Raw genomic sequence first — 20,525 nt, forward strand, 5'->3', positions numbered from 1 at the left:
TCATTATCAGTTTGCTCGACAGGCTGGGTGGGCCTCGTAAAAGTGTACCATCTTGAACTGGTGGCATGTAAGTCACTGTCACCGCGGCAGGACAGAATATATCATCCCGACCTTTCACTTCACATATTGAAATGAGAGCCAGTAACATGACTACTACTCTTGCATTTCAAAACGCAGGAGTGGAAGGATAGTGCAATGATAGGTGACAGAGCAAGGGAAAACATCAATAATTTACGAACATCTCTTCTGTCAGGGTATGCCAAGCTATGATATGCTGTCTTTTTTTATTACGCCAGACGTCAAAGCTGGATGACAAGTTTGAGGAATAAATATTCTCTTGATTAAGGAGCGACTGCATGTTCAAAACATTCTGTCTGCATTGTCGTATAAAATAGATCTAAAAACTTTAAGTAATAAATCCATTTACTGTCTCTAGTAACTTCTGGTTTACATTAACAGCCAATTAATGGCTTCTGTATCATTAAAAAAGCTTACACTCTTATCTACTCTAACAGTTTGTTACATGAGAAGTCATAAAGTTTTACAGCCTAACTCTCCTCCGTCTCTTAATGTGGTTAAACTGACGTTTTGCGCTTGGTGATAAATGTGCACAAATTATTCAATAGCCCACAAAAAACTAATCTGTCCGTTAAAAAAGAACTGCAGGCTTCACAGACAGGCAGAGCTGCTGAAGATCACTGGCAGCCATTTAAGAGCCGTGAGAAAGGCAGTTGAGCATCTCAGCTTCTCGCTGGGTGGTTGGTTACATGTGGTTGACACATTTGCATCTTCAAAGATGCACACAGACAAACTCAATATGTGTGAGAATGTCTGGGCGGCATGTGGAAAACCCCGGTCCTTCCTCTGAAGAGGTTTCCTCCCCCCTCTCAAAGACTATAGCACGTTTTGAGGTCCTTTATCTGTCAGGCAGTTGCAGTTCCACGGCGAGTTGTAAACAAGCTGCTTGGACTGGATGCACAGAAAAACAGTTACCGTGCAGCACTGTCTGCTCTGCACCAAACCGAAAAATGCGCAGCAGGAAACTACAAATCAGGAGCCATTACACGGCAACAAATATGACAGGAACAGTGCAGCACGTTATTTGAGCTCCAAGACTCATTCACTCAGTGTCTCTTCCAAAGACCGTGAACAATGCAAGCAGAGTGTGCATTGTGCTTCAGAGCAGGAGACTGTTCCTCTGTATTAGGGGTAAATTACAAAAGAGGCCTGTGCAAATTAGACGTGATGGCTTCATAATACATCTGAAGTGTCAGCTTCACCAGAAACCTATCCCCAGGCTACACTCAAAGATCAACGCTTTGAACTTCCAATTATTCCTGCCAAACCGCTGCAATCACCCCACTGTAAAACAATCATTCCAGCATTACAAAGCGCACACGATCAATGTTGACTCAGTTGTTGGCAACGACAGGGTTACCAACTAAAAGTATGCCTTCATAGCATGAAGTATTTAATCTGTATCTGCAAGGAACACAAATATCCGATTTGGCATTAAACCTAACAAGTGTGTAAGTCTATTTTTTCCTTTTAAATGCAACTTTTGAATGAGGTCCTGGAAGAAGATTAATATCTCTGAAGGGTTTGGAGGGGTTTTAATCCTAAAAGACTATTTGTTACAGATGGAGGACCGAAGGGAAATCGTTGTATTTCAAGAGGAACCATCCAGAACTATGTTGCCTCCTGATATTCATTTGGTGAGGGAATATATTCAAGTGCTATCACTGTTCCATAAGATTACAGCACAGAGAGGACTCATAAACAGAAACACAAATCCCACACAGGATCTGGCATGTGTGCATGAGCAATTTTATATTACAACACGACCTCTTACTCATGCATAATTTTGCTTGCAAAGAAATAAATTACCTTTGCAATTTGGGACACCTCCAACAAGTGCTACTGGGTGCCGACAATATTTTGAGCGATTGCGAGCGTGGCAGACTAAAAGGGGGGCTAAACCCAGGTGGGATGGCCGGGTCAAACACCTCAGTTGAACAGGAAAAAGTGACCAAAACGGATGAATAGAGCGAAACTCTGAGAATAAAATAGAGCCAGAGAGATAAGTAGGAGGAAAGAAAAAAAAATGCTTCTTGTAAACACCGGCTAAGAATTATTTACTCACAAGGCTAAACATTAAAGCGTCTTCCCATGCAGTCCTGTTTATATTTCCCAATGACGGGTGAGTAATATACATAGGATGTCTAGTTGAGATGCATCAATATTGTCTCCTCAACTGCGCCCGCTACATAATTAATACACACACTGACATGACACGGATATGATATGACAAGGGTATCAGAGGCGAAGAGTTAGAAAAAGTGAGTGAATGCATTTTTCATGAACTGCAGAGCTCCCCAGCCAAAGTTCTAGACATGATGTTTCAGTTTCAGAGACGAAAAGAGGCACAGAGGGCAAGACAGGCAAATATTTGGCTGTGGGAAAACAGACCTGGGAAATCATATGCAAGTGCACTCATACTGATATGTCATCATCTCTGATCACACATCCAGAGGTCGACTTTGATCGGACTCACGTCTCCCTCTTGGCTATCTGTTCGGGGTCCTGTTAAAAAAAAAAAAATGCAAATGTGATACAACATCCTCTCATCTTTTTACATCCGGATGTCTCAACATCTGATGGGCTGTGGCGTTTCTTCAGCTGCTGACACTTAACAAAAGTGAAAGCTGTATTTCTTTAAGGGAAACGTTTTCTATTTCTTCCACCATTTCTCCTCAGATCGGTGAAGCTATAAATAGCCTTGATTTCTAGTTCTGTGAAGAGAAAAAAACACACAGGTGTAGAGAAGAATTCATTTTGCAGTGTATTTGGACAGGGCTGCTCTGCTCTGCCACTGGGAGAGGGGCCTTACAGGGGCCATTCCTCCTCATTCAGAGCCATTACCACCCCACTGTCACTGTCAGTCTGTCCCCTCACCCATCACAGAGCCCAGAGCAGCCCCACAGCCCGTCTCAAACCTCACAACTAAATCACATTCTACGCACAAACGGCCGGAGCTGTGCAGCATCTACTGTATCTAATCTAATCTGTCCATCTTCTGTGTCCCTGCGCGTGTACACACACACACACACACACACACACACACACACACACACACACACACACACACACACACACACACACACACACACACACACACACACACACACACACACACACACACACACACACACACACACACACACACACACACACACACACACACACACACACACACACACACACACACACACACACACACACACACACACACACACACACACACACACACACACACACACACACACACACACAAGTCTCTAGGAAGGCAGGCCAACATCTCAGCACCTCTATCATGTACATTTCCGCTGTGTGTGGTGAAACAAGAGTCGGTAATGCAAATCAGAAATCAGGATTTGCCTCCATAATTGGGGCTTTATCAGCTCATTAAGAAACAGGGAGGCATCGCTCAAATGAGCATGCAATATTCCTATTAAAGCCGCTAAAGGAGAGAGCACTTAGAACATATCAACACAAGTCCTTGGGAGAGAGAGGGAGGCAGCTGTGATTGATAAGGTTACTATCTTGTCAGCTGAAGAAAAAAAAAACACCAAGGGGAAGCGACAATTTAGCAGAAAGAACAGAGTGAATGTTCTCAGGTGGCCCTGATGGCCACTTGTCTGCCCCTCAGTGTTATAATGCCTGATGCAAGATGGCACATCTTATTAAAAATTTGACAGATTTATTATTACAGTTGTTTAACCTCTTTATAATCGAATCGTGTTGAGGGTTCAAGGAGACTCTCTCCCACTGAATTACAATCATTTTAGATTGATTTAAATTCTCACTGTGTGGCAGGACCCGGTTACCCTGTTGTTACGAACTACGTGGTTTAAGCTAGGGGTTTAAAGCTAAGGCTCTTATCACTAGTCCTAACCTGGAGTGAGATGAAGAGGGGGACAATGAGGAAAAAACGCACATAAGGGCTGCTTTCAAAAACCAGAGAGAAGGCTGAAGTAGGTTCGCTTAAGTTATCGGAGTCAGTGGCGACGGTAACTTAGCCGTGTAGCTTGTTCCTCAGACAAGGCTCCCAAAGCACTAGCTGTGGAAAAATGCGAGCAACCCTCTGTGGCCTTAACTTCCATCTGACGCTCTGACAGTGACACGCCTTTTATCACTCACAGTCCAACAGCCCAAAAAGAAAGTAAAGAAAAAGGAACACAGAGTAACCTCTAAATCCTAGCACCCTAGCATTTCCTTTTCACATCCAGCAACTGGATGAGTGAAGTGTACATGGTGGATATTAAAAAATAGTATGAATCAGGGCACTTGTTGCACTTCAAGTCCTATATTAAAAACACAGTAAAAACCGCTATTTCCAGCTTTGTGTCAAAGGGAAATTATAGGGTATATAGTTGGTAGTCCGGCCTCCTCTGGTCCACTTTAAAATAGTCTTTTTGCCTCAAAGTACTGTACTGCTAACACTCATAGATCTGATTGGCAGGATACAAATTTGCTACTATTCAAGTGAGTGGGCAAAGCCACATTAACCCCACAGTCTCTGTGTGACAGACGGGGAGGGTGACATGCTGGCATATTGTGTTTCATGTACAGTAATTGCTGGCGCCCAAAGTGCTCAGAGGTGAGATCGTTGCGTACAATAAGACTATGAACGAGGCGTGTCATTGGGCCTGCAGGGAGGGGACTGTCATTAGCTACAGGACGTTGATGATTGAGTAACACTTCCTTACTGCTGCAGAGGAAAAACAACCCAACGCCTTCAGCAAAATCAATACAGTTTGAGCCGTCGGAATGCAAATAGCGACTGTTCTGGCTGCATGACACGAGAAGATGCACCATTACTTATTCTTGCTCCATTCAATGTCATCATTAGCTTTTACAGTGTCAAATCCGCTCAATAAAGGGCATTATTTCCAAAAGGATAAGCGCTGCATTAATCCTTTTATGCTGCTTTCAGCAAGATAGAGTCTGCCATAGCTAATATTAATGTGCCAGGTGTCAAGAGTGAGATGGCTAATCCTGATAACTCAGGATGTACAGTCAACTTTGCAGATGGCTATCTGCCCTGGACTAGCACTCCTAATAGGCGCAGGAACAGGATGTGCTTTTAAAGCTGCACTTCCCGAACATCGTCTTCAAAGAAAACGATAATTTTCAACAGGGCTTTCTGAACTGAGAAGATAAGCCAGAGAACGGGGGAGGACAAAATAAAAATGATGCTTGCCTCAGAGAGGGAAAAAAAGCTTCCTGATATAGTCCTAGCTCCCTCTTTAAAGCTGACACCTAGAACATACAGTTTATCAATTATACATGAAGCCAGAATCCATCTTCTGTTGGCAGCTTGTTTGGATCCGGCCCGAGCCCTCTCACTGGTGAAATGTGTCTGGGAGCCCCCATCCCTCCTGTCGCCTTTTTCCACTTGCAGCCTGTCCTTAAATCAATCCCTTTTTAGGCCTGAATTTATTTTTCCTGTAACAAATCTGTCTTGGCAAATGATGTCACATAAGCGGGGAGAATGACAGCCTGATGTCTATGCGGGGAACATCAACCTTGCTCCAGCAGCCTCCTCCCAAGGTGAGTAATCATGCTGAGGAGCGGTTGCAGAGTGTGGATGCCAGCCAGAGTCCAAACAAACCCAGAGTCTGTTGCTCAAGATAAACAAACCAATTAGGGGAAAGGCATGTTATTCCTCAGTTGGTGGGATATTTGCTAGATGGAAAATAATCAATGCATTCTTATTTCCACGGGGTGAAGCCGAAAAAGTCCTGAGCAGAATAAAATCTAGGCGGAGAGGGAGAGTAAAATTATTCATTAGAAAAAATAAATAATGGGACTAAACTAGCTACTAGTCATGTAATTAATCCATGCAGGCTCAGCGGAGAGAGGAGAGCACAGAGGGGAAGATTCATCATAGCTTTTCGCCCCTCGCTCCCAGGGATACATGCCCTTCTTGTGTGGATGAGTCAGCTTACATCTTCTGACAATTGTGAGCCAAGGGCTTTGTCAAAAGGAACCACAGTTATTGTTTTGATTGGTTCCCCCTTGTTATGTTGGGAGCGCAAAATGCTTTCAAATGTGATTGCACCACAGCATCTGAAAATAAGGCACGCACATATAGAACATCAAAAAAGGAAGATGTCTGCTTTTTATTTACCCGAGGACAATCATTTGGCACTTTGGCACTCTCCCTGGCCTCTCTTCCACACTGGAACAAGCAGCCCTATCAGTAATTGCAGGGAGCGGCCCCGTTGGCCAGCCGAAGCATTAGATGACTGGGCTCACAGTGCATGACATTCAAGCTGGCCAATAAGGATGGATATGCTAATCAAAGTGGCTCTGGCCTCGCCATCACAGTGCGACTGGAGGACTTTGCCCAGTCGGGGTGGATGTGCAGCTGCTCTGGCTGCATTTCCACTCTGCCCCCTCAGGGCCTGGGCACCAGGCTAACCACTGGCACAAGAGTTTAGGTGGCGAGGAAAACGTAAAAAAAATAAGGCGGAGGCTAACAACAGCACACATGAAAAATAAATCACAGCCAGCTTGTTAGCATGGTTGGGAGAAAGAGAAAAAGGAAGAGAGAGAGAGAGAGGGAGAGACAGAGAGAGAGAGGAAGGGGAGGGGAAAAAGAACTGGGTTAAGAGATTTAATGTGCTGCTGAAAATCTGACACTTGCCAGAGGTCCAAATGTTCCACCAGAGCAACGGCAGCCCTGCCGGCTAAGTCTCTATAAAGCCTCCAAAGCTGCTTACAATATACACTTGAGAAACAATAGATAAGGTCAGAGTACTAGCCTATGTCTGAGTGGGACCATGTATGAAAAATAAACACTTTCCCAATGCATGTGCTAACCCCAGACATGCTTACTGAAACACAGGCAAAAAGCAGTAATGCTGTAATGAAACTAGTTCTCGATTATTCAGCATTTGTCAAGAAAATATCCGGCACATTACCAAGCATTTCAAATTTGAGGTTTCGCTATTTATTCTTTACTGGTCCAATATTATGCTCATTTTCAGGTTCATACTTGTATTTTGGGTTTCTTATTAGAACATGTTTACATGTTTTAATGTTTTAAGAACACATTAATTTGTCTTAAACGCTCTGTTTTTGCCCCTCTACAGAAAATGCAGGAGTGTTCTGATTGATCAGTGTGCCAGTCTTCCACATCTGCACTCGTTGTTTCAGCTGGGGAATGACTGTAACAACAGTGTAGGGGCACGTCTACATATATAGCTGTGACATCACAACAATACGGAAGGTGACTGCTCATTTAAAGGCAAAGTTTCTGAATACGGGCTGTGTGTGTGTTTCTCTGTGGAATGAGTTTTGATACTTTCACAATATTTATACAGCCCCTCAACCTGATTTATAATAAAAAAAACAACATGGAAATCTCGTAATGGGCATTTTACGTTACAGCATTGGTTTATTAATACATTTTCAGGTACATATGTCAAAATGCTCTGTAAAGTTAGAATCATTCAACATTCTGGGAAATCAGTTTACAGTGCCTGATTCACTATATCACTTTTCCAACACTGCTATTCCAGTTTTTCCGTTTTTTTTAAATTAATTTTCAGAAATTTTGAAAAAAAATTCACTTTAAAGTTGTAAGGCAAAATGTGTAAATTGTGGTGGAATTATCATTATGTATTATCATTTCCGGCTGTAAAACAAAAAAAGTGACTATTTTAAAAGGGTATCATGACTTTCTGTAAGCACTGTATTTGTGGTTTTGCTGTGAGTTGGATGAGAAGATTGATACCACTGTCAAACCTGTCCACTGAATGTAAAGCTGTGGCAGGGAGATGGTTGGCTTAGCTTAGCATAAAGACTGGGGGAAGGGGGGAACAGCCTGGCTTTGTCAAAAGGTAACAACATCTCTACGGCAGCATGTCTTAGTTCACTAATTGACACATTATTGTTTGTATGTTGAGGCGTTATATAATGAAAATCTTGAGGATTATAACTTGAATGAATTATTGAATCATTATAAAATAAGATGTTATTCTCAGAAGTAGTTTGTCTCTTTAAAAAAGGGAGAGAGAAAAAAAATGTTACTGGCAGTTTGCAATGGATCAAGGCCAAAGTGGCAGAAGGAAGATATGCACAGGCTTATTACAGACCATAAACAAATTACAGCGACATAAAAGGGAAAAATGAAACCTTGCAGAAGGAAACAATTCTCAGAGAACAGTGTCCAGCATCTGCTGCACAGAGAGATGCACATCTGTGGTGATTCTTTGTAGGCCGCTTTTAGAAACTGTCAAGCTGACCCGAGTGATGCAGATAGTTTGTGGCGAGGAGAATATTCAAGCAATATTTATTCAGTCGAAGCTTTAGGCTCCAACGTGATAATATAACCGTGTCTGACACTTAACTCTACTCACTATCTTTGCCCAGGAGACACACTATCCTAAAGCGCCTGCGGTTTCATCATGTGAATCTTAATCAGATACTTAGCCAGTAGAGCAGGTTTTTACTCTCCCTGGTGAGAGTATCAACACATGGCCATCAGGCACAATTCACGGCCGCAAAGTGGCTATTTATTTTCTGCTCAGCATTACTTGACAAATAATTACTCAGTCTATTCAATTAAGCCATGGAACTCACACAAATGGCCACAACATCCCAGTGTAGGACTGAAACATTATTCTATGTTTCACAACTTGCTCTCATGAATAAAAAGGCGGGCGCACACACACACACACCGAGTGCTTTGATGCAGACGGAGAAAAGGGACAAGGTGATGAAAAGTAGAAATATCATTAAGTCTGAACTATTTCATCCCTTTTACAGCAAGGCAGAGGCAAACAGACTTGTTGCCGGTGGAGCAGATGCACACAGTAATCCGGGGTGAAAGGACATGGTGTTTTCCCTGCTGAAAAAGAAAAACTGTTTTTACAAGGTAACGTGGGTGTACAAGGAGAGAGCCACTGTATGCTGGTAGAGTAATATGGACTACAGCCTGGAAGCCTGCCAGAGTCCAAAAATGTGCCCCCCCCCCTTCCCTGCCCCCTGAAGATGCAATTACAGTGGATTAAAGCATTTTTTTCCCTGTTGTTGTTGAAAATAGGATGCTAGAACACATTCCTAACAAATAATAACACAAAACAATAATAAAAATCACACAAATGCACAAATCCAAACCAAGATAGATGCTTTTTAGTGTGATGAGAACTTCTCCACCATAATAACAAAATTAAATCAAGCCTCGCATCCTGTAAACTTTATCCTCAACAGTTTTCAAACTGTTTCAAGTTTATACTTAATACTCCACTGTGTTTCAAAGGGAAATACTTACTACTTACTATCAGTTTATAATGTAGTTAACGTTAGCTCCATCTCGACCAGCTACATTAAAGGTTCTATATTAGACTCAGGTTCATACTTTAAAATATGTAAACATGTTCTAGTAGAAACCCAAAATGAATGTTCAAGAAACACATTCATCCTCTGTCTGAAGCGGCTCCATTTTAGCGCCCCTTCCAAGAAGCCCAGTCTGCTCGGATTGGTCAGCTGTCCTCCGCATCTGCACTTTCTGCATTTCTATATTGTGGTTGCAGTCAGGGTATGACTGTTACGGCACTGTAGCGGTACTTTCTATATATATATAGTATAGTTGTGACATCACAACCGTTTCTGAATATGGCCTGTGTGTATTTCCTTGTGGATAGAGCGTTTTGATACTTTCACAGTATTTATACAGCACCTCAACCTTATAATCAAAAAAGACATGGAAATCTCACTTTTTACAATATGGGACCTTTAAACTTAAAGCTTGGTAAGTGTTGCGCTTTTTTAAATTGCAGAATGAATGTGTATGTTTAGGGTAGAGTCAGGCAAAACGTGACCTAAAGTCATTAGATTACTTTAAAGTGAGACATTAACACAACATTTCTGATCACCATTTTGCATCATCGCCAAATCATCACCCAGGTCCTGAGTTATACCACTTTGAATTTTATCTACAGAAAGGCAATGCATTGCATTGTGGGATTATCAGTAGCAGTCATTTATATGGCTTTTTTCTCCCATAGTTGCCATTTTTGAGGGCTATATATAGTGCATAAATTTCACACTCAGAATTAAGACACTTAAGTAAAATGTCAGACAGTACATATGTAGAGCTCTATGGTTCTGATTTTAGAACAGACCAGGACTGCAATTCTTCTACAGACATAAACAGATGCAATAATGCACCGTCTCCTTAAGTAAAAAATGTACTTTCACTTCTGATTGTGTATGCTTAGAGTGCAGTACTAAAGCAAAACATCTGAAATATTCTTCCCCTCTGACAAGAAGATTTAACACCAAATCAGGGGTAAGGATAATTGTAAACAACCTAAATAAATCCCACAGATGAGTAAAAGCCACAGGATGGCTCCGCAGCATCGTTTGGCCTCTCCACTCTAATTTACCACGCTCCGCCCACTCGGGCCTGAAGGGCTGTGGAGATGGCTGCTCCCCCAGCAGGGCCGGGCCAGCCCATACATCCCACTGGCACGGGACGCCCCGCCAAGAGCCAATCACCAAGCCTGCACTCCTGACAGCTCATTACCACTCAATTAGGCAGGTGCACCTCCACACAGCCTTCTGACAAATACAGCCCTCCCAGATGCATGTTTAACATTCGAGAGAATTATATAGTGACAGCAAACACTAAACGCCTCACCCTTATCACTTGATTGCCTCAAGATTTAAATCCTATAATTGGCCCAGGCCAGCGGGAGAAAAAAAAGCCAATAAATATGATGCAGTCGGCTTATAATTGAACAATTATGAATTCATATTCATAAGATGCTTGCTGGCAATTACAAAATGCCATCTGATTAGACACAATTTGAAATTACATTGTTCCATGCTAAAGACACTGTGGTGTCAGCCTAATAAAGGGAATACACATCATAGCAGTTGCTTGCCCACCAACATGACCTCCAGAGATAGGAGACATGCTGACACAGTGGCTTGGCCGTTGACGGACGGGACTTGGCACCCACCGCTCTTTGTCCCCTAAACCTACTGCTCACACTCACTCGCACAAAAAAATAACACCACCAAGGGTTGACTTTCAAATTCTAACACCACTGGGCACAGATTGTGCACATAACAAAACACAAGCAAGGCAAAAAAATGTTGATCCCTTGAGAACAGATTCTAATCAAGATGAAATGATTTACAAATCTATTTAATAAGGCTTGCCAGAAGTCAAACTTGGCATGTAAATGCGGTGGGGATTAAATTTCATCGGCAACCAAGACTGTAACTGATCGCCTGCAGACAAAGGGGGAGCCTGCCAGTTTTTTCTCCCCCCTCCACGTCTCTTCCCTCCCTCCCTCCTTCCTTCTCTCCACTGCCTGCATTTTGCCTCGTGATCCCTCCCTGGTTATATGGAAGGACAGGGGCAGTGCAGAGTGGTGCAGTACAGAGTGGAGAGGAAAGAGAGAAAAGACAGAGGAAAGGAGAGGGTGGAAGGAGGAGGAGATGGAGACAGAGAAAGGGAGGAATATTGGAGATAAAGAGCAGAGAATAGAAGGAAAGCAGAGGATAGAAAAGGATAGAGGAAGAGAGAGAGAGGAAGCTCAAGGTCAGCGTGAGGACAGTAGTCCTCTGAGTTGGACAGAGACATCACTGCAGTCACCTCTGTAATAATCAGCCCTTCGGATGGCTGATGAGATGTCAGTTAGTTGTGTGCGTGGAAAAACCTCTCCCTTTGCTTTTTTGGCTTCAAATTGCAGGGGCTGGTGGGGCGGAGTAACAATGTGTGTGTATATATGTGTATGTGTGCCACTCTGGAGTGTAAGCAGGCTGACGTGCTGCTTGTGGTGCCAGTATTGCGCTTTTTTTCTGCTTTTGCCCTCCCCTTCGCCTCTTTTTCTTGCATATTATGCTACGGTGACTGAAGCTGAACTCAGCTTTCCCCTGCAGTGAGGGCAAGAAAACAACTGCCAATTAATGCTATATGCAGTGTGCCAGTGTTAACAGTGTGAGGCATTCTACTTCAAGTTGCTACGCTGTTTGAAAAAAAGGCGGGCAAGCTGTTTTCCTCAGGCGTGGCTAACCTCTTGCAGGCTAACGGGGATAGCGCCATTAGCTAAGGGCGTAAATGAACAGCGTCCACAGCTGTGATCAGGTTTGTGACCTAACAGCTCTGTAACTTGTGTCTCATTGGGTGAGTTTTGTGTATCAGGCCAGTTGGCACAGGCAAGTGTCTCCTCCATCTATCCTTGGGTTACATCTGACCATCTGTGTGGAGTCATTAACAGGCCTTTTCACAGTCAATTGTCTTGTCCGTCTCCCCTTTTCTTCAATTCTGTTACTTGCTCCGTGCAAGACCATGGTATGCTTCTTTTTTTGTGTGTAGATGGCATAAGTTAGGAGAGGCCATTTTATTAGCTGGGGCTAAGGAGAGCTGTGGAGCCATAGGTTAATTCAAAGTGGCATCGTGGAGGATGCATCAAGCAGTGGAGATCAAATTACAGGGCAAAGCGTTCAGTGGTAAGAAAAACAAGCCAGTGGTATGCTGCAGAATGTGTGCGTGCATGCTGTGTGTGTTTAGCAGCAAGTGTATGTGTGTCTGAGAGACTGGAGAAGGGGGCGGGGGGCAAAGGAGACAGCAAAAGGAGAGTAGGAGGAGGAGGGGGGTGTCCATAGAGGGCCAAGGGGGATGGGAGGAAAGAGGGAGTGAAGGGATGGAGGGGAGGGGAGGGGGGAGAAGAGGCTAACTGGGCCAGCATGCACACATCACCCCCACCAATTAGAGTCACTCATCTCCCCTTCACACAATGCATCACCCTCAATTTCTGATGTTTACAATCGCCGAGGAAAGGAATAACTGTAAACATCACTGCAGCAGCGATGGTATTCAACAACAAAAAAAAGATATCCTCTGCCTGAAATGCATTTAGCCATTCCTTCTTCCCTCTCACGCCTTTGTTATTGGTCTTTGTGCAATGATTTGCCTAAGGACCCAGATTTCCTAGCAACAGCCTGCCACCAAACATTTGGCAGGAGTTCAACATTCTCTCTCTCTTTGTGAGAAATGGCAGTGCTGCCTCCCTGCTCTGCGTCTGCCACCAGCCCTGCTGCTGCTGCTGCTGCTGCCGCTGCTGCTGGATGAGCCAGACTGGCTGCTACAGCCCTCTAATAATTCTGTTTTCATCCAATCACACCACATAGTAGCAGGCACCTTGAGAGCCTCTGCCAGGAATCATCAATCACCTCTTTAACACACATGCTCCAACAAACACGGACGCACGTGCAAGCAAATGGCATGCTAACATACACACATGCGCATAATTACATTTCCAGATTAGTGTGTACAAGACTGCGTACATACCGCCTAGCAGTCGTTTAATGAAAATCAACAAAGCACATTAATACACAGCAGAGGTTGGTACAGTGAGAGAGACAGGGAGAAAATATAAAATCTGGCTGTAAATTGGGTAAATACATCTGAGTGCTCTCGACAAGGTTAATGGAGAGAGGAGGCCTTAGTGAACACCGGTCTAGACACGCCACACAGTATTAAGTGGGAATAGCTGGGGCAGTGTATCTGGCTAAGTACTTTAGAAGTGCGAATGGGACCCCTAATAAAGCGAATGATCCCTCTGTTTTGACAAAGAGGCCCAGGAGGGACACTGAAAACAACGTTTGAGATTCCAAGCACTGACAAAACACCCATTTGTGGCCCTTCTATCCCCCCTCAAATCCCACGGAAGCTTTTCCCTGCGCGCAAGACTGTCGGATGTGGGCAAAACCCAACTGCCAATTTGCAGAGGATGTGCCCTGTTTGCTAATGCGAAGCAGAGGCTAAAAATGAGACCACACAAACTCTGGAGGATGGACTGACTGATCTGCTTTCCTGCACTAACACTGATGGGTGTTTGTTTCTGCGACTGGGTGGCTAATTATGAAACCTCCATCATTATTAGACTACAGTACACTCAAGTTTAGTGGGCTCACGGACAACAGTGGGACCATTGTGGATTTAACTTGGGACAATATGCCAAAGAGTACGTTGATGGCTGGGCTGTAAAGCTGATTTATGTAGATAATGAACTGTTTAAAGACGTGGAATGCAGTGCGATTTCAGGGATATCATCTTGACTCGAGATCAGAGAAAATGTTGATCTGCCAGAATTAAATGTAATCCCAAACAGTGAAACTTGAGCATGTCAGGCCATCCTACTCCAGAAGCTGTAAGTGAAGACATTACCTCAGTGGTGTAGCTTGAGTGTGTGTGAATGTCTAAGCGGCGCACATCTGTCCTCCTCAATCTGTATGTGTGTTTTGTCTGTAGGGGGAAGATTGTGTAGGAGGGGGTAAAGCCGAATGAACTTGAGTAATCAATTTTCACACTTTCACAGCACCTGTTGGCTTGTCTTCACATAAAAAAAAGAAATGAATGAATGCATTACATGTAGAACAATTTCACACTGTACTGCAGCTTCGTGCCAAAGATGAGGGGGAAATAGGGGGAATGGAGCCGTATTGTCTCAATAGGTAACATAGCTCATTTCACTCGACAAAGGATGAATGGATATATTGACAATGCAGAAGGCGCACTGAGGAATTTCCTGAATAAAGCCTCTTAACATTTTGTCCTCTTCTGGCAATAGAGTTGGGGAACAGTCATTTTGAGTGTAGAGGGTCTCACTTACCGCAATATAATAGACCTTGGCTTTCTCCACCAGCTCCCAGTTGCTGTCCAAGTCCAGGTGTTTTTCCTTTTTGTAGCAGTTTGCCGCTGCCAGGTTAGCAACAAGGGACCTGCCGAGACAGACCCCATAAATCTTCCACCTTGCTTATCATCCATCTTAATTTTGTCTCAAAAACATCCCTAAAAACACTCGGGGCCCAGACTTCCCTTTGTTCTTTCACGTTATAAAAAGGATGATAATGCTTTCCTAGAATGTCTGAACCAAGGTGAAATAAAGTCATCCGGATGTCTTTATGTTTTTTTCTTTAAAAATCTCAAACATCAAAAAAGGAGAGATAAAAATAAGCAGAGGGATGTTTATGCCCCGACAGTCAGCAAACAAATTATTAATTTCATCATATCACCTGTTAAAGTGTTCCATTGTTAACAAAGGTGGAAAAACAACAGAAATGCATTACTACATGAACACTTGAGCTGAGTAGTGGTGGTGGGAGCTGGAAGTGAAGCAGGTGGCATTATCTTAACATAGCTCATTAGCCAGTCCTTGTGTGCCGTCGCTTTATGAGCGGCCATCAAAATGAGTGCAACCATCATCGCTACTTAGGGGGAAACTGTTAGGCGACCATATGACAGGTGGACGCCACTGTAGGAAGAGGTCCGTTCTCACACGGCGAGAAAAGGCTGCTCACCGCGATTAGCATCAGAGAAAAGAGGGCTAAGTTGATCAGAGTGCTGTGACGACGGCTACAATATGACTGCAGGATTAGGACTGCACTTGACCTGAGCAGCAGTAATGGACTCAAAGGTTAGAACAAGCATGGCAGACAAAATGAGTGTCATTACTAAGAGTGTCCAACAGACGAGCAAAGCACAGGGCTTCTCAAATGTCAGATAATGGTATATATTTAAAAAGGAAACACTGAAACACTACAATAAGCTACGCGGAAACAGAAAGCAAGAATTTTGCAAATTCTGCAATATTTGCGAGATCTCTGCAGTTCTTTCACAAAACTGGTCAAATTGGAAGAATTCCTTTTAAGAATTTAAACAATTATAATCTTACCAATCACCAGTTTTGCTGCATTAAAAATAACTCAATTCAGAACCACTTTAAACAAACCATACCAGAAATAACAAACAAACATCAAACTCCATAATGAGACTTCCTTGTAACTACGGTGACAAAGCACTTTGTATCCCCACAACTCGTCTGGTGGCTCTGTATCCTGGTACCCTCCAACCATGATTTGCCAGTTGACAATTTAATTAATGTTACCAAAGCTGAACTATTTATAATCTAACTCATGTAATTAAACATTTGGTTCATGGGTGATTTACTTATCACTACAGCTTGTTGTTGTTCTTTATCAGTTATTATTCTAGCATTTTTTTTCTCGCTGGTATTTCTAAACCCTCAGGTTTTCTTCTATACTTGTATAGCACCATGGTCTGAGAGAAACATCATCTTGATCCTTTATTTATCCTGCACATATTACAGAGTTAACAATAGTCAAATTTGACTTCACTTTGACTAAATGGCATTGCAGTATGCACTGAGGTTACCTCACAGACTCAAATTAAGGCAAAAGACAAGTTACAAGAGATTCAACATCTTGCATAACTAACTGCACAACTGGAACATATTACACGTGGAGATTATCCTTAAGTTCTTTAAAGAAGTCATAATAAGCGCAAGTCATTTTTGGCTGCACAAATACTCTGAGATCCTGGAGAGACTGACGTACTGAACCTTTGATTACACATGCAAGAACTGAATAAACCTATTTCGTAACTCCTTAAATGTGATTATTCATAGATAATTACAGTATCTCCACGGACTGGAACTCAAATTGCCAGATTGAGTAGTGGAGATAGATTTCATTTCTTTGAAGACTTGCACTAATCAAAGCCTGGGGGCTGTGACATACTGGCTGCCAATCCTTCAAAGCCACCCCCCCTCCAATCTGGCCTTACCGGCGACCTTTCCTCTGGCCTCCTGAGCTGTCTGTTAAACACCTGTAAGAAATATTACAGAACTCGTCTCCCTTAGCACGGCACCTGACCTTTTCAGGTGTCAGAGCCACATCAAACAAGCCCACTAAGACCATTCAGCAGGGCTGGCTCCCGGGGCAGTTGAGGTCCAGCCATTGACTGACTGACAACTCCAGTAGCAACGGATGAAGGGCTGCAGTTGAGTGGAATGTTTAGAGAAGGGGGTTATTGATCCACACCTGGTCTATCATGAACTGGAGCCCTTGCTGTTAGTGATATTGTGTGCGTGTGTGTGCAGGCTTTGACCTCTGCTGTCTCAAACATGCTGCTGCTGATGATGCTAGCGTGAGAGTCGCCAGAGATGCTAAAGCCCCTTTTACAGCCAAGAAAGGCTGACAGGTGAGAGCTGGGATAGCCCAGCCATCTCTAACACATTGCTACTGTCAGCCTATAGATGGATGACAACCCACTGGGGCAGCAGAGACTGAGTGGGGGCCTGGAAAAACACACTCAAGCTGTTCTTTTTCCTTTTGATGTGTGAGCTGAGCTATGATTCCCTGTTATGACTTCCAGCCCAGAGGAGTCAACTGCCTGCCTGAGGATGTAAAAATGAACCAGAATGACTATTTTGAATCTGAGCTAGAGGCACATTTCTTGGTCAGGGATGACTGAAAGGTGGCTAACCTATTGTCCCCGGTGATGCAGGCTGCACAGGTACCAGTCGGCTCCACGTTTTGCTCATAGTAATGCGCGTCGACGTGGGCTTCTTCGGCCTTCTTCTTCAGGATCTCACCAAAGTGGTCGGTGCCGATGCACCCGAAGAAAGTAGCCACCTTGTGGGGTTTCTGGATCATCCACTAGGAGAGAGAAAATAAAAACAGCAGTTACAGTGAGCTCCGTTTACAAAATATAAGTCTGTTTGAAGGGTCAAGTTCAGCTGAGGCAGATGGCATACAAACTGTAGCTTCACAGCAAACATACTGCTTGTGATATATGAGGGCTGAGAGCTGTCGTAAACAACCCAAGACCAATTCCACTCCACATAGAGGCACTGTTCTCATCCAAGCACTCCCTCTTCCATGTGTGCTAAAAACAGTCTCATCTCCTTATTTACACAAACCCCATAATTCAAGGCTCCATCCTTCTTATGCAAACACAGACTGCGTGTGTGAGAGTGTGTGTACCTGCTACCACAGGACACTCCCTGAACTGCTCATCTGTCCTGATGTACTCAGTGACTTTTACCTGATGAGAGGAGGGGGGTGGGGGGCTGCTCAAATTCTACAGCGCTCAGGTTTAACCTCCAAAGATTTATTGACGTAGAGTACGTGCTGCTGTTTGCTCATTTTATGGCAGCCTCCTGTTTTGTTGCTGACGGGGGCCCCTAGTGAATGAGATGTTGCTGCTTTTGGGGATGACCTGTATATGTGTGAAATTAATCATTTCACACGACATAATAGCATCTTGGTAGGGGAAGAAAAATGCATTTTCATCATCCATCCAGAGATGCTCCCCTCTGTTATTTTGCAATCCCCCCTCTTGTTTCTAGGTAACTATGGTTCATATATATATATATATATATATATATATATATATATATATAAATCAGTAGAAAAAAAAGCCATTACCTTAAGCAAGGTTCAAGTGTGTTTTCAAATCAAAGCTGCCATTTTACAAACACAGCTGACCTTGTGGCTTTTATCTGGTAACAAAATCAAACTGCAAATAATGATTATTTCATCAATCCCTTTTTTTTAAATGAAAAATGTTGACTTCATACTTTCCTGTAGCCCCATTTCCAGATTGTGTGTTTTGTATGAGCAACTATGGCTAGGCGATATGTCGATATATATCGATAGAACTATATAAAACGTCCCATATTTCAATATCATTTCTATTGCCATGATGAAAAGACAAACTGAGTTATGGCAATATTTATCTTATTTGGACAATTAATATGGACTCATTGAATTACCAGAAAACATGCTAGTGATACATCATTATCGAGATATTAAATGACCTGAAGATTTTTGCTGCATTGGCCAGCCCTACTATTCCTTTATCACATTGTTTTTTGATGAACATTTTCCAGTAGTCAAAAGTGATATCTTCAAATTCTGCGTTGTGTATCAATTTAGCGTTATATCAAACAGAGATGTGACCCTTAGTTTTAATATAAGTTGCAACCAGCTGTTTGATTACAAACTACAGTATAAGCACTCAAAATAATAATCAATTCATTTTCTGTCCATAACTCAGTTAATCTTTTCAGTACATGTACCAACACATGAGAAGTAATAATGCCACATATGCCTGATGTATCTTGGCCCATGAGCGACTCTACTGCGTGTCATCTTGAGTCATTCAGCTGCGCCCCACCCCCTCCCTCCCCACCTGGCTGAAATACACGAACAATACACATGCAAATCCACAGCGAAAGCCGACAGAAATGAGCTCTTCTTCCATAACCTCTTGCTGCAGGCGCCTAACACTTATCAAGGTCACTGGCTCGGGTACACGTCAAGTCCTATTTGATTTTCTCTTTGCCATGATGAGCTCCGAATCCAAGGTTAGGAGCTGCGGGCTGTAAATAATGACAGCGCGGCCCCTCCATTTGCAGCCCTCTCAGGTGGGAAAAGAGAGGGCCACTCAGGGGCCCAAGTCCCTCTGATGACAGCATGGTGAATCACAGTGGAACCACCGACCTCGCTACCCCCCCACCCTCCGCCTCCATCTGAACTCTCCTGCTTCCTCCACCTCCTCGTCCCTCTCTCTCTCTCTCTGACCGTCGGCTGTACTCTCACTGCCAGCTCAGCTTGTCATTTCACAGGGTCATTAACAGACACACATACACACTAACATGTGCATGAGTACACAGTGCACCCACGCAGGGAAAAGGCTGACAAACACATGCATATACACATACTATATACACGCATACAGAGAAATCCTCTAGTGCCAAAGCATCAAACTCCCTCCCTTTCTATAAAACCCATCCCTGCTTTTGCCAGAAGCTGCTCTCCTACTCCAATAAACACAAAGCAGCAATAGATAAGAAGAAAATGTCTTCATTATGAGCATGTAAAAAAATGTATCTTGCAGGGGTGTTTTTTTTCCCTCTGTGGTGCACAGGAGCGTAGAGTTATATCAATTCATTTCCATCCCTGGCACCCTGCAGACAATCCTTCTCCATTCCCAGATTACGTGAGATAATACCTCCATTATGACAAAAGCGTTATCCGCGGGGTCGGTGAGAGGTCAACCAACCCTGCGCTGGGTATTCATGCTTAGTCACATCCCAATTATACCGCAGTGGCAGAGGCAGAAATTGGCAAATGTACATCAAGGCGCTTCATTACTGAGGGCCGCTCCAGTGAAATTAAGCAGCAGATGAGACAGAGTGAGATTTGCCCCCCGGCGGCATGTTAGAGAGAGAGAGAGAGAGAGAGAGAGAGAGAGAGAGAGAGAGAGAGAGAGAGAGAGAGAGAGAGAGAGAGAGAGAGAGAGAGAGAGAGAGAGAGAGAGAGAGGAGAGAGGGAGGGAGAGAGAGAGAGAGAAAGAGAGGGAGGGGAGGCTGAAGCTGAAGTAACAGATTTCTCTGAAGGTGCTGGGAGCTTGTATCTTGCACAGCAGCTCATGTATATTTACTTAACTAGGGAGAACGCTGTTCCCCAAAGATTAATAAGTTCCCATGATACACCACAGCGACATATCTCTAGGTACGTTAAGATACGAAAGGGAAACCTAATACAAACAAGTGAGAAAAATATCTCTGAAAAGCGTGCACGGGGGGGGGGGGGGGGGTTAAGATGCTGCAAAGGCGTACTCGCTA

At 43.5% G+C, this 20,525-nt stretch overlaps 1 protein-coding gene across 2 annotated transcripts in view; it reads right to left on the reverse strand.

The window, feature by feature from the left end:
* The window catches only part of LOC310960729 (adenosine kinase-like), a 108,862-nt gene that overhangs the window by 44,288 nt on the left and 44,049 nt on the right, over positions 1 to 20,525 (reverse strand). For both annotated transcript variants that reach the window (XM_083932507.1, XM_083932508.1), the window contains exons 5-6: positions 17,378 to 17,550; positions 14,703 to 14,811 (exon numbers count right to left, since the gene is read on the reverse strand). In XM_083932507.1, coding sequence (XP_083788633.1) covers positions 14,703 to 14,811; positions 17,378 to 17,550 — 282 coding nt within the window. The remainder of the gene's footprint in view (positions 1 to 14,702; positions 14,812 to 17,377; positions 17,551 to 20,525) is intronic.

The sequence above is a fragment of the Echiichthys vipera genome, assembly GCF_963691815.1.
Source record: "Echiichthys vipera genome assembly, chromosome: 18".
NCBI lineage: Eukaryota > Metazoa > Chordata > Actinopteri > Perciformes > Trachinidae > Echiichthys > Echiichthys vipera.